At 46.5% G+C, this 13,935-nt stretch overlaps 1 protein-coding gene across 2 annotated transcripts in view; it reads right to left on the bottom strand.

Annotated features, from left to right (window-relative positions):
- Nucleotides 1-11,767: 11,767 nt before the first annotated feature.
- Nucleotides 11,768-13,935, bottom strand: part of MMUT (methylmalonyl-CoA mutase) — a 37,101-nt gene continuing 34,933 nt past the window's right edge. For both annotated transcript variants that reach the window (XM_043510126.1, XM_038394987.2), the window contains one exon: nt 11,768-12,172. In XM_043510126.1, the coding sequence (XP_043366061.1) occupies nt 12,044-12,172 (129 nt within the window). In that variant the 3' untranslated portion in view covers nt 11,768-12,043. The remainder of the gene's footprint in view (nt 12,173-13,935) is intronic.

Below are 13,935 nucleotides of genomic sequence, written 5' to 3'. Positions count from 1 at the left end.
AACATAGGTGATGGCTGGGAACTAGAAGCCTAAAGTGGGTGCCTATTTTTGGACCATGGAGGGGAAATACAGGTGTAATTACCCTGAAACTGTGGCACACATCATTATCGCTGAAGCTGGACCAAGAAAGTAATGAGCTAGATTTTAGAATGAAATTCACCCCTTCCTGCTCAAAGCCCACGTAAGCAGGCATGGAGCAGGGAATGAAGAGTAATGTGTACGGTGGAAGCAGCCGCCAGTTACAAAGTAGACACTTGAGAACCATAACTGCTGCTCTCTGCCATATTTAAAGGGCCAGCCCCCAGAAATGAACACTGGGGGAAAAATCCCATAAACTGGCTAACATGCAGTGGGGAGCACAGACAGTCCACTAATAAAGTGCTCTGGCTGAGCTGTAGCCCTAGGACTACTCGCGGTGTGTCAAGGTAAGTGCATGCATAAGGATTGGGGCTTACGTGACTCAGGAGGACTTGGGCTCCTAAATCACACAGATGCTTTTGAAAATCCCACCCTATATTTTTAAGGAGCTAAGGGCATAGGCGCTGACACTGTGGGTGCTCTGGAGCTGGAGCACCCATGGAGAAAAATTAGCAGGTGCTTAGCCCCCACCAGCAGTCAAGCTCCCTCTCCCCCTACCCCCACCTCGCCTCCTCCTCATCCCCTCCCAAGTGCACCGTGTCCCCCCTTCTCCCCTTCCCTCCCAGCACTTCCCACCCCCCCTGCCCCCTTTGGCAGGGCTTAGGACTTTCCCAGAAGGAGTGGGAGGAGCAGGGCCACAGCACACTCAGGAGAGGAGGCAGAGAAGGGGCGGGGACTTGGGGTAAGGGGGGTGGAATGGAGGCGGAGCAAGGGCAGTATAGGGGCAGGGGCGGGTCAAGCACCCACCGGGCCGGGGGGAAGTCGGCGTCTATGGCCAGGGTAACCCTTTGCCCTAACATGAAAGTGAAGAGCACTCAGCCACAAATATGAGTGAATAAGTCATGGTTTGCTTGAATGATCGTTAAAAATATTCACAGTAGCGATGGGTGGTTAATACAATCCATATTGTGGGATAAGTAAAGGGCAGGTTATAAAGCAGCGATGGTCTAACTTCTTGAAAGCCATAAATAGGTTCAGGGTAATTATTTGTATAGCTGTAGCTAGAACCTGTCTAGCAGAGATGCCTGTCAAAAGTGCTCTCTTCCCAGGAGACGGTATGAAGGATCAATGGATGAAAAAGCTCAAGGACTATTTCAAAGATGATTTTGCAGGCTTCAGTGAGGGATGCGCTTCCCTCCCTCCCCTGTTAAACCCTCCAACAATAAATTGCTCCTTGACTGTGCTAATCCACCATTGCACTGTAAGGGATTTCAATGGAGTTACACCAGGGATGAACCTGGCCCACTATGTTTGCAGGAACTAGAACAATTAAGTCTGTGGCCCTAGAAATCAACTTAGGGCCAGATTTTGATGTATTTAGGCACCTACAGATGCAGGCAGGCATCCAGTGAGATTTTCAGTAGCACCTAACCAGGTTAGGTGCATAAGTCCCACTGAAATCCATGGGAGTTAGGCTCTTAACTTGCTTAGGAAATTTTGACAGTCCCATTAAATCTGTTTAGCTGCATGGGTAGGCACCTAAGTACATTAAAAAACCTGACTCTTTACTTCTCTGTTGCAGTTTTCCCCTCTGTAAAATGGGAATAATGCTTGCTTCCCTTACCTCCCCAAGGCAGAACAATTTATTTGAAAGAAACCAGGTGGTTGAGTAGTTAGTGCAGGAGCCTGTGCAAAGGAAATCTGGGCTCCTTTTCCCACCCTCCTACCAATTCACTGACTGGAGGCACATCATTCAAACTTCCTCAGTTTCTTCCCCTTCCTCCACCACCTGTGAAATGATGCTGATGTATGCCCCCACTTTGCAAAGCACTGAGATCTTTTGATGAAAGACTCCATGCAAGCGTCAAGTGCCATTATTAATGGTTGTAAAGCACTCTGAGCATGAGGAATGATGTTCTTAGCCTGGAATTCTTGGTGGCGGGGGATGAGGGATTGCATGGCATCAGCACCTAGCACGTTATCGGAGCTACCCACATACAAATAACGAATGAAAAAGTGCTGCAGGAGCAGAAGAAAGGTTGATCACGTGGTTTAGGAGCTGGATGTGACGCAGGATCTGGGCTCAGTTCTGTCACAGACTTCCTGTGTGTCCTTGGGCAAGTCACTTCACCTCTCTGTACCTCTGTTCCACATCTGCACACTAGGAATCATCCTATATTAAAGGAACAAACTGGCAGGCAAAAGTAAGTGACATTTTGAGTTTCTTATTTCTGGTTCTAAATTAGGACATTTTCACTATTAAAATTCAACAGCTAAATGGCTAAGAGTCAGATTATGAGGCTCTGACTCACGCTGGTGAACAATTTCTCACACGTTAAGAGGCCTACTCCTGAAAGAAACTGCTCAACAGCGAGAATAAATGGCTCACATTCTGTAGACAATACATCAGTAGAGAGCTAAGGGTTACCAGGTTCAGACACGCGCTAATCATCAGAACCCTGGGCACATGGACCCAGTAATGACTGAGTGTTGAGAGAATGCGGCTGATGTGGCAATTCAAGGTGTTGGATGCCATCAGGTGATCGAGGGACATCTACTAAGAACACATCACCGGACATCAGCATTACCAGGAGGGAGGAGCTGGAGTGCCAATGAGAAGCACAGTCAGGAAAGTAACTGAAATACTTCCCTGACGGATTGTGTTTTCCAAGGGACAATCATAGAATCATAGAATATCAGGGTTGGAAGGGACCCCAGAAGGTCATCTAGTCCAACCCCCTGCTCAAAGCAGGACCAAGTCCCAGTTAAATCATCCTAGCCAGGGCTTTGTCAAGCCTGACCTTAAAAACCTCTAAGGAAGGAGATTCTACCACCTCCCTAGGTAACGCATTCCAGTGTTTCACCACCCTCTTAGTGAAAAAGTTTTTCCTAATATCCAATCTAAACCTCCCCCATTGCAACTTGAGACCATTACTCCTCGTTCTGTCATCTGCTACCATTGAGAACAGTCTAGAGCCATCCTCTTTGAAACCCCCTTTCAGGTAGTTGAAAGCAGCTATCAAATCCCCCCTCATTCTTCTCTTCTGCAGACTAAACAATCCCAGCTCCCTCAGCCTCTCCTCATAAGTCATGTGCTCTAGACCCCTAATCATTTTTGTTGCCCTTCGCTGTACTCTTTCCAATTTATCCACATCCTTCTTGTAGTGTGGGGCCCAAAACTGGACACACTACTTCAGATGAGGCCTCACCAGTGTCGAATAGAGGGGAACGATCACGTCCCTCGATCTGCTCGCTATGCCCCTACTTATACATCCCAAAATGCCATTGGCCTTCTTGGCAACAAGGGCACACTGCTGACTCATATCCAGCTTCTCCTCCACTGTCACCCCTAGGTCCTTTTCCGCAGAACTGCTGCCGAGCCATTCGGTCCCTAGTCTGTAGCGGTGCATTGGATTCTTCCATCCTAAGTGCAGGACCCTGCACTTATCCTTATTGAACCTCATTAGATTTCTTTTGGCCCAATCTTCCAATTTGTCTAGGTCCTTCTGTATCCTATCCCTCCCCTCCAGCGTATCTACCACTCCTCCCAGTTTAGTATCATCCGCAAATTTGCTGAGAGTGCAATCCACACCATCCTCCAGATCATTTATGAAGATATTGAACAAAACGGGCCCCAGGACCGACCCCTGGGGCACTCCACTTGACACCGGCTGCCAACTAGACATGGAGCCATTGATCACTACCCGTTGAGCCCGACAATCTAGCCAGCTTTCTACCCACCTTATAGTGCATTCATCCAGCCCATACTTCCTTAACTTGCTGACAAGAATGCTGTGGGAGACCGTGTCAAAAGCTTTGCTAAAGTCAAGAAACAATACATCCACTGCTTTCCCTTCATCCACAGAACCAGTAATCTCATCATAAAAGGCGATTAGATTAGTCAGGCATGACCTTCCCTTGGTGAATCCATGCTGACTGTTCCTGATCACTTTCCTCTCCTCTAAGTGCTTCAGGATTGATTCTTTGAGGACCTGCTCCATGATTTTTCCAGGGACTGAGGTGAGGCTGACCGGCCTGTAGTTCCCAGGATCCTCCTTCTTCCCTTTTTTAAAGATGGGCACTACATTAGCCTTTTTCCAGTCATCCGGGACTTCCCCCGTTCGCCACGAGTTTTCAAAGATAATGGTCAAGGGCTCTGCAATCACAGCCGCCAATTCCCTCAGCACTCTCGGATGCAATTCGTCCGGCCCCATGGACTTGTGCACGTCCAGCTTTTCTAAATAGTCTCTAACCACCTCTATCTCTACAGAGGGCTGGCCATCTCTTCCCCATTTTGTGATGCCCAGCACAGCAGTCTGGGAGCTGACCTTGTTAGTGAAAACAGAGGCAAAAAAAGCATTGAGTACATTAGCTTTTTCCACATCCTCTGTCACTAGCTTGCCTCCCTCATTCAGTAAGGGGCCCACACTTTCCTTGGCTTTCTTCTTGTTGCCAACATACCTGAAGAAACCCTTCTTGTTACTCTTGACATCTCTTGCTAGCTGCAGCTCCAGGTGCGATTTGGCCCTCCTGATATCTTTCCTACATGCCCGAGCAATATTTTTATACTCTTCCCTGGTCATATGTCCAACCTTCCACTTCTTGTAAGCTTCTTTTTTATGTTTAAGATCCGCTAGGATTTCACCATTAAGCCAAGCTGGTCGCCTGCCATATTTACTATTCTTTCGACTCATCGGGATGGTTTGTCCCTGTAACCTCAACAGGGATTCCTTGAAATACAGCCAGCTCTCCTGGACTCCCTTCCCTTTCATGTTAGTCCCCCAGGGGATCCTGGCCATCTGTTCCCTGAGGGAGTCAAAGTCTGCTTTCCTGAAGTCCAGGGTCCGTATCCTGCTGCTTACCTTTCTTCCCTGCGTCAGGATCCTGAACTCAACCAACTCATGGTCACTGCCTCCCAGATTCCCATCCACTTTTGCTTCCCCCACTAATTCTACCCGGTTTGTGAGCAGCAGGTCAAGAAAAGCGCTCCCCCTAGTTGGCTCCCCTAGCACTTGCACCAGGAAATTGTCCCCTACGCTTTCCAAAAACTTCCTGGATTGTCTATGCACCGCTGTATTGCTCTCCCAGCAGATATCAGGAAAATTAAAGTCACCCATGAGAATCAGGGCATGCGATCTAGTAGCTTCCGTGAGTTGCCGGAAGAAAGCCTCATCCACCTCATCCCCCTGGTCCGGTGGTCTATAGCAGACTCCCACCATGACATCACTCTTGTTGCACACACTTCTAAACTTAATCCAGAGACACTCAGGTTTTTCCACAGTTTCGTACCGGAGCTCTGAGCAGTCATACTGCTCCCTTACATACAGTGCTACTCCCCCACCTTTTCTGCCCTGCCTGTCCTTCCTGAACAGTTTATAACCATCCATGACTGTACTCCAGTCATGTGAGTTATCCCACCAAGTCTCTGTTATTCCAATCACGTCATAATTCCTTGACATCACCAGGACCTCCAGTTCTCCCTGCTTGTTTCCAAGGCTTTGTGCATTTGTATATAAGCACTTGAGATAACCTGTTGATCGCCCCTCATTCCCAGTATGAGGCAGGAGCCCTCCCCTCACAGACATTCCTGCCTGTGCTTCCTCCCGGTATCCCGCTTTCCCACTTACCTCAGGGCTTTGGTCTCCTTCCCCCGGTGAACCTAGTTTAAAGCCCTCCTCACTAGGTTAGCCAGCCTGCTGGCAAAGATGTTCTTCCCTCTCTTCGTAAGATGGAGCCCGTCTCTTCGTAAGATGGAGCCCGTCTCTGCCCAGCACTCCTCCTTCATGGAACACCATCCCATGGTCAAAGAATCCAAAGCCTTCTCTCCGACACCACCTGCGTAGCCATTCGTTGACCTCCACGATTCGACGGTCCCTACCCAGGCCTTTTCCTTCCACGGGGAGGATGGACGAGAACACCACTTGCGCCTCCAACTCCTTTATCCTTCTTCCCAGAGCCACGTAGTCCGCAGTGATCCGCTCAAGGTCATTCTTGGCAGTATCATTGGTGCCCACGTGGAGAAGCAGGAAGGGGTAGCGATCCGAGGGCTTGATGAGTCTCGGCAGTCTCTCCGTCACATCACGAATCTTAGCCCCTGGCAAGCAGCAGACTTCTCGGTTTTCCCGGTCAGGGCGGCAGATAGATGACTCAGTCCCCCGGAGGAGAGAGTCCCCGACCACCACCACCCGCCTTCTCCTCTTGGGAGTGGTGGTCGTGGAACCCCCAACCTCAGGACATCGCATCTCATGCCTCCCAACCAGCGGAGTCTCCTTCTGCTTTCTCCCCCCAGACCTATCATCTGGTCCACTCTCCGCAATGGTACCTGTGGAGAGAACATGAAAGCGGTTAGTTACCTGTGTCTGTGTTACTGGAACCCGGACATTCCGCTTACCTCTTCTGGAGGTCACATGTTGCCAAGCTTCTTCACTGGCCTCTTGGCTCCTCTGTGCAACCTGCTCTATATCTTTAGAGCTTTGTGCCCCTTCACTCATAGATACACTTTGCTTTCCACAACCAACTCTCTGTACAACTTTTTGTGAGTCATGCACCCAAATACTTGGATGGTAATATCTAAACTGTATTGTTAAATTTATTCACCTAAATTTGGGTTAATGCTGATTATGTACTACATGTATTTTATGACTTTTAAAACAAACTTTGTATTTGTGGATAATCTAAGCACTATACCCAGATGTACAGACACTCTTTTCTTAACCTGTGTATTATATACTTTTTTTTAACATTAGCTTTAATAAAAATTTTAAATCTCAGTGTCATTCCAGTTTTACACCTGAGAACATCAAGGAGAGGTGTGGTTCACCTTGGCTTCTCACATTTGACTGCCCAGCTGTCAACTGTAACAAGTTTGGAAGAAGAATGTTTCAGCCATCTTTCCCTTTGCACAGAGAATCAAAGAATATCAGGGTTGGAAGGGACCTCAGGAGGTCATCTAGTCTAATCCCCTTCTCAAAGCAGGACCAATCCCCAATTTTTGCCCCAGATCCCTAAATGGCCCCCTCAAGGATTGAACTCACAACTCTGAGTTTAGCAGGCCAATGCTCAAACCACTGAACTATCCTTCCCCCTGCCAATTAAGATCCAATACAAACGCTCTACAGGCATGAGAGCTTTCGGGATAGTACTTGCCTTCATATGCTGCAACAAAAGACCTGCGACTGGCCTGGGTTGGCTGATTCAGGCAGTGGGGCAAAATAGTGCAGAGTAGACATTTGGGCTCAGGCTGGACCCCAGGCTCTGAGACTCCATAATGTGGTAAGGTCTCAGAATCCAGGTTACAGCCCGAGTTCAATCATCTACACTGCAATTTTTAGCCTTACAGCCAAGCCCCACGGGCCTGAGTCAACCCACCCAAGCTCAGAGACTCAGTGCTGTGGGTTTATTGCAGTATGGACGTACCCTGGCTGTCTTCCCACATTACTCTGACAAGAGCATCACTGCACTTTGCTTCACTCCATATCCAGTGCTTTGTAGAGTCCTCCGACAAATTAAAAGGCTGGAGTCTCCCATTTCCTGGGATCTGAGTTACCCAGGAAAGAATTTTCTGTAGTATCTGGCTGGTGAATCTTGCCCATATACTCAGGGTTTAGCTGATCGCCATATTTGGGGTCGGGAAGGAATTTTCCTCCAGGGCAGATTGGAGAGGCCCTGGAGGTTTTTCGCCTTCCTCTGTAGCATGGGGCCTGGTTAACTTGAGGGAGGCTTCTCTGCTCCTTGAAGTCTTTAAACCATGATTTAAATACTTCAATAGCTCAGACGTGGGTGAGGTTTTTCATAGGAGTGGGTGGGTGAGATTCTGTGGCCTGCGCTGTGCAGGAGGTCAGACTAGACGATCAGAATGGTCCCTTCTGACCTTAGTATCTATGAATCTATGACTTCAGTGGCGGTAATCTTGTCATTAACTTCAATGGGAGCAGGATATGGCCCAGAGGATGTAAAAGGTTTTGAAGATCAGATGAAACAAGAGATGTGCATTAGTGAGCTGGATAAACTCAGAGAAAAGCCAGCTGGATCATATACATAATTGAGAAAGAGGAGGGAAGTATATGCAGGGAGAAAGAAATAAAAGCAATGCAATAAATGAACACAGAAGTCACAAATGCACATGGCGAGGCTACGTCCCATCCTAAGGCAGAAAGTGGTGTTTTTTACTTCTGTCACGCGTTGGGTGTCCAGGAGCAGACACTGCCACAGGTCAATATGCCTTTCTTGAATCAAATCGACAGAGCACATAGTCTAGTTTTTGATTGGGATCAATATTGATAACTTTATTTAAGAAGATAAAGAAAAGAATGCAGCAGTATTTCTGAGCAGCGGTGAGATTACATGTGCACATGCTCCATCAGACAGCCTATTTTAATTAAAGATTTCATCAATTTCAATCCTCAAAGCAAGTAGGAGATGATATTGATGGGATTGATAAATTCAGCAGGGAGTTCATCCAGCTGCGGGAGACTTCACTTTACATAAAGGACTGAGTTGTCAAACCTCTCAGAATAATAATAAAAAAAAGAGAAGGTACTGGCTCTGGTACCAAAGAGCTTGTAATCTCAGGGTAAGATGTGACGCAGTGTGTAAAAATGTCAAACAACAGAATGAAATGGGGTGAGGTTGGACATGGGTTGGAACAGTAGGATCTCTGCGACAAATGTGGGAATTGTCTGATATTTTTAGGAAGTCTCTTTAGGACGCTGTACTCATCACCTTGGCTTGGTTACCCTGCCGGTGCAGAAGGGTTAAAATGCTGCTCCTGGGGTAGAGCAAGAGACCAAAGGATTCGTGTCATGTAACTGTCTGGTATTAGATGAATGAGTTCTTAAGGACTGGCTGAAGCTAACGGGACTCTCAATGACTGCATAATTAACACAATGGGACCCTCTGAACAAGGGAACTCAGGAGGAAGAGGAAAATGGACCAAAAGGTTACAGAAGGCTATGAGCCCAGTTCTTATCAATAAGGCCAAGTCTACAGGGGTGGGTGGAAGGGGAGGTAGAAAAGCTGGAGGGTAGGGATAGGGTCCAGAGTGATCTAGAGAAATTGGAGTACTGGGCCAAAAAAATTTTGACAAGGTTCAACAAGGACAGAGTCCTGCATTTAGGATGGAATAATCCCATGCACTGCTACAGGCTGGGGACCGACTGGCTAAGCAGCAGTTCTGCAGAAAAGGACGTGGAGATTACAGTGGAAGACAAGAGGAAGTTACTCACCTTGTGCAGTAATGATGGTTCTTCAAGATGTGTGTCCCTATGGGTGCTCCACTTTAGGTGTCTGTGTGCCCCTGCACCTCTAATCGGAGATTAGAGCACAGGCGAACCCCCCTCACTTCCTTCTCTACCACAGAGCCCTATAGAGAATGCCGAGGTAGAGGGGAGGCGGGCGGGTTGTGGCGCACCCAAAGGGACACACATCTTGAAGAACCATCGTTACTGCACAAGGTGAGTAACTTCCTCCTCTTCTTTGAGTAGTGTCCTTATGCGTGCTCCACTTTAGGTGACTGGAGCAGCACCCACCACTGGAGTCTTTTACTACAGAGAGTGCTGTGGAGTCGAAGATGGTGTCAGCAGCCAATTCTTCAGTGATCGCATAATGTTCTGCGGAAGTATGGACAGAGGCCCCAATCATTGCTCTATAGATTGGGGAGAGAGAGATATCCCTATGGAATGTGATTGAGGTAGGAACTGATCTCATGGAGTGCGTATGGACAGAAGCAAGTTGCGCCCTTACTAAGTGATTAATGCAACTAGAGACAGACCCTTTTGGATAGTCTTTGAGGTGATATCACAGAGCTTTTGGATCTTTCTGTGGACGAAAGGAAGAGTTTAGGGGGATTTCCTGAAGTCCTTAGTCCTGTCCAAGTAGAATGCTAATGACAGATAAGGAAGGGACAACTGCTCATTCCGTCAGAGGCCAAAGGCGGTAGAGAAGGAAGCGAGGGGGGTTTGCCCGTGCAGTGCTAAATGGCCTCAAGGCAAACCACGAGGGAGGGAGAGCACATGCACGGGCTCAACAGGAAATTGCTACTAAAAATCTCACATAAGAGGAGCAGGGGCACACAGACACCTAAAGCGGAGCACCCATAGGGACACTACTCGAAGAAGAAGCTGGATAGGAGTCATCAGTGTACCCTTGTTGCCAAGAAGGCTAATAGCATATTGGGCTGCATTAGAAGGAGCATTGCCAGCAGATCGAGGGAAGTGATTATTCCCCTCTGCTTGGCACTGGTGAGGCCACATCTGGAGTATTGTGTCCAGTTTTGGGCCCCCCACTACAGAAAGGATGTGGACAAATTGGAGAGAGTCCAGTGGAGGGCAACGAAAATGATTAGGGGGATGGGGCACATCACTTACCAGAAGAGGCTGAGGGAATTAGGCTTATTTAGTCTGCGGAAAAGAAGAGCGGGGGGGGGGGGATTTGACAGCAGCCTTCAACTACCTGAAGGGGGGTTCCAAAAAGTATGGAGCTAGGCTGTTCTCAGTGGTGGCAGATGACAAAACAAGGAGGAATGGTCTCTAGTCGCAGTGGGGGAGGTCTAGGTTGGATATTAGAAAAAACTATTTCATTAGGAGGGTGGTGAAGCACTGGACTGTTACCTTGGAGAGGTGGTAGAATCTCCATCCTTAGAGATTTTTAAGGGCCGGCTTGACAAAGCCCTGGCTGGGATGATTTAGTTGGTGTTGGTCCGGCTTTGAGCAGGGGGTTGGACTAGATGACCTCCTGAGGTCTCTTCCAACTCTAATCTTCTATGATTCTACAGTAGAATTTCAGAGTTATGAACCCAGAGTTAGGAACAGGCCAGTCAACCACACACCTCATTTGGAATTGGATGTACCCAATCAGGCAGTAGCAGAGACAAAAAATCAAAACAAATATAGTTCAGTACTGTGTTAGATGTAAATGACTAAAAAAAAAAAAAATGAAGGGAAAGTTTTTAAAAAAAGATTTGACAAGGTTTGGAAACTGTTTCTGTGCTTGTTTCATTTAAATTCAGACGGGTAAAAGCAGCATTTTTCTTCTGCATAGTGAAGGTTCAAGTCAGTATCCATTTGTAAACTTTCAAAATATCTCAGATTAACTCCTTTCTTGCAGAGGAGACAGAAGTGAGCTTTGAGGAGGGATCTGCCTGAGGAGAAGGAGGTGGCTTCACAGGATAGCATGGGGAAGGCAGGGCAACACCGGAAAGAGGTATCACACATGTATGGGAGAACTGAAAGGACCCGGAGGCTGGCATCGTTTGTGGAGCGGAGGGTGGAACTGGAGGCCGGAGCAGAGCTGTGCAACCCCGTCTCCGTTCTGGCCTCTCTAAGCACGGTGGGACTACACTGGTTCTCTGCTGCATTTAGGTGTTTCCATGTCCCTAGAGGAGGCAGTGCAGGACCTGCTCCTTATGACATAGCCACACAATACAGTTTTTTGTTTGCGGTTTATTTTCGTATACTTTTCCAACTAAAGGAAAATCAGACAAAGATTTGCTCCTTAGACTTTACTGCATTACCATCCAAATGCCACTAACTCTACTGGATTTGACCTCCTCTATGCTGAACATAGGTGGTTTTACCTGAAGGTCTCTGGGCCTAAAGCATCTGCCAAATATATGACAAAAACAAAAAAAATTTACATGTAAAACAGACCAATTAGGGTAGTGGGGTAAAAATCAACCAACCCCGAGACAAAATATTAGAATGGATATTTTATTTAGCTAAATTATTGAAACAATCTGAATATCTTTACTGAACTCCCTTGTACTTTCAGAGACAATTTTTAAATACACAGTCATATGAAATATTCCTCACAGATAGAACATGACTGAGAAATTACAGCTTTCTTAGAAAGCACACAAGGCACCAGGCATTGTAACCAAAGCTACGTGGCTAGCTCTTCCTAGCTGATGATTGATCATGTACTGTAAATGGTTATTATAAGGCTGATTTTGTGGCGTGATGTTTCAGCGTTACATTGATTGCTGCCTCTTATCCAGGCACTTCTCAATATCGTCAAGCACCTGTACAGCTGCCTTTGGAATCCGAGTCCCAGGACCAAACACACTGGAGACACCAGAGTCGTAGAGGAAATCATAATCCTGTTCAGAAGGAGATTTAAATAGTTAAATACTGGAACGAACTATACCCTTGCAGGTTTCGGAATGCATCCGATGAAGTGAGCTGTAGCTCACGAAAGCTTATGCTCAAATAAATGTGTTAGTCTCTAAGGTGCCACAAGTCCTCCTCGTTCTTTATACCCTTACAGCATCTATGAGTAATTCTCCAAAGAGCACCAAGATTGAAGGCTTGCAACTGCTCCCAGAAACAGGCAGCATTCACTGGGAACGGCAGAATAAAATATCAAACATACAACATAAATTCTGAAAAATTTCACTGTAAGGGTTCTGTCAGTTTAACGTCAGATTCCCTGACATTTTCAAAGGGACACGGAAAGCGGCTCTGATATTCTCTCACTTCTCCATCTAAACTGGTGTGTGGTGTAGCTTCTGTTAACCTTACACAGCTATGTTTCACCCAAGAGCTGGCTGCATTTAATTATTATTAAATAATTATCAAAATATGCAAATTATCATTCATCTTCTGTGGTAGCACCCAGTCTATGTTACGAGTTTCCAAAATGCTTAACCACAGTCCCTACTCCAACGAGTTCACAATCTAAGGACAAAGGAGTGAGAGAAATCATGGGAAAGAGAACAATATGTAATGTATATACTGGTCAACTTGATTCATTTCAGGCAGCATAGAAGAGGTTCCTAAAGGGACTTAAATGTGAACAGGAAAGGGGCTTAGAGGAGCTCAGGCGGGTTAAACCAGGCATTAGAGGGCTTCGTGGCAGAAGGCATGGAAGTGATTGTGTGGGAATCTGAAAAACGGTGAACAACCTTGGGAGCATCAGTGGAGTGGAGGGATGGCCAACACCAACCCTGCCAAGGGAGGATAAGTAGAGAGAACCAATAAGACAAAAAAAGTGATCCGGGTAACTACAGGCCAGTTAGTTTGACATCTGTAGTATGCAAGGTCCTGGAAAAAAAAAAATTTTGAAGGAGAAATTAGTTAAGGACATTGAAGTCAATGGTAAATGGGACAAAATACAACATGGTTTTACAAAAGGTAGATCGTGCCAAACCAACCTAATCTCCTTTTTTGAAAAAGTAACAGACTTTTTAGATAAAGGAAATGCAGTGGATCTAATTTACCTAGATTTCAGTAAGGCATTTGATACTGTGCCACATGGGGAATTATTAGTTAAATTGGAGAAGATGGGGATCAATATGAACATCAGAAGGTGGATAAGGAATTGGTTAAAGGGGAGACTGCAACGGGTCCTACTGAAAGGCGAACTGTCAGGTTGGAGGGAGGTTACCAGTGGAGTTCCTCAGGGATCGGTTTTGGGACCAATCTTATTTAATCTTTTTGTTACTGACCTTGGCACAAAAAGTGGGAGTGTGCTAATAAAGTTTGCAGATGATACAAAGCTGGGAGGTATTGCCAATTCGGAGAAGGATCGGGATATTATACAGGAGGATCTGGATTACCTTGTAAACTGGAGTAAGTAATAGGATGAAATTTAATAGTGAGAAGTGTAAGGTTATGCATTTAGGGATTAATAACAAGAATTTTAGCTATAAATTGGGGACGCATCAATTAGAAGTAACGGAAGAGGAGAAGGACCTTGGAGTATTGGTTGATCATAGGATGACTATGAGCTGCCAATGTGATATGGCTGTGAAAAAAGCTAATGCGGTTTTGGGATGCATCAGGAGAGGCATTTCCAGTAGGGATAAGGAGGTTTTAGTACCGTTATACAAGGCACTGGTGAGACCTCACCTAGAATACTGTG

The sequence above is a fragment of the Dermochelys coriacea genome, chromosome 3, assembly GCF_009764565.3.
Source record: "Dermochelys coriacea isolate rDerCor1 chromosome 3, rDerCor1.pri.v4, whole genome shotgun sequence".
Classification (NCBI taxonomy): Eukaryota; Metazoa; Chordata; order Testudines; family Dermochelyidae; genus Dermochelys; species Dermochelys coriacea.
Note: the sequence above shows the minus strand (reverse complement) of the source record. Positions and strands in the feature narration are given on the sequence as shown.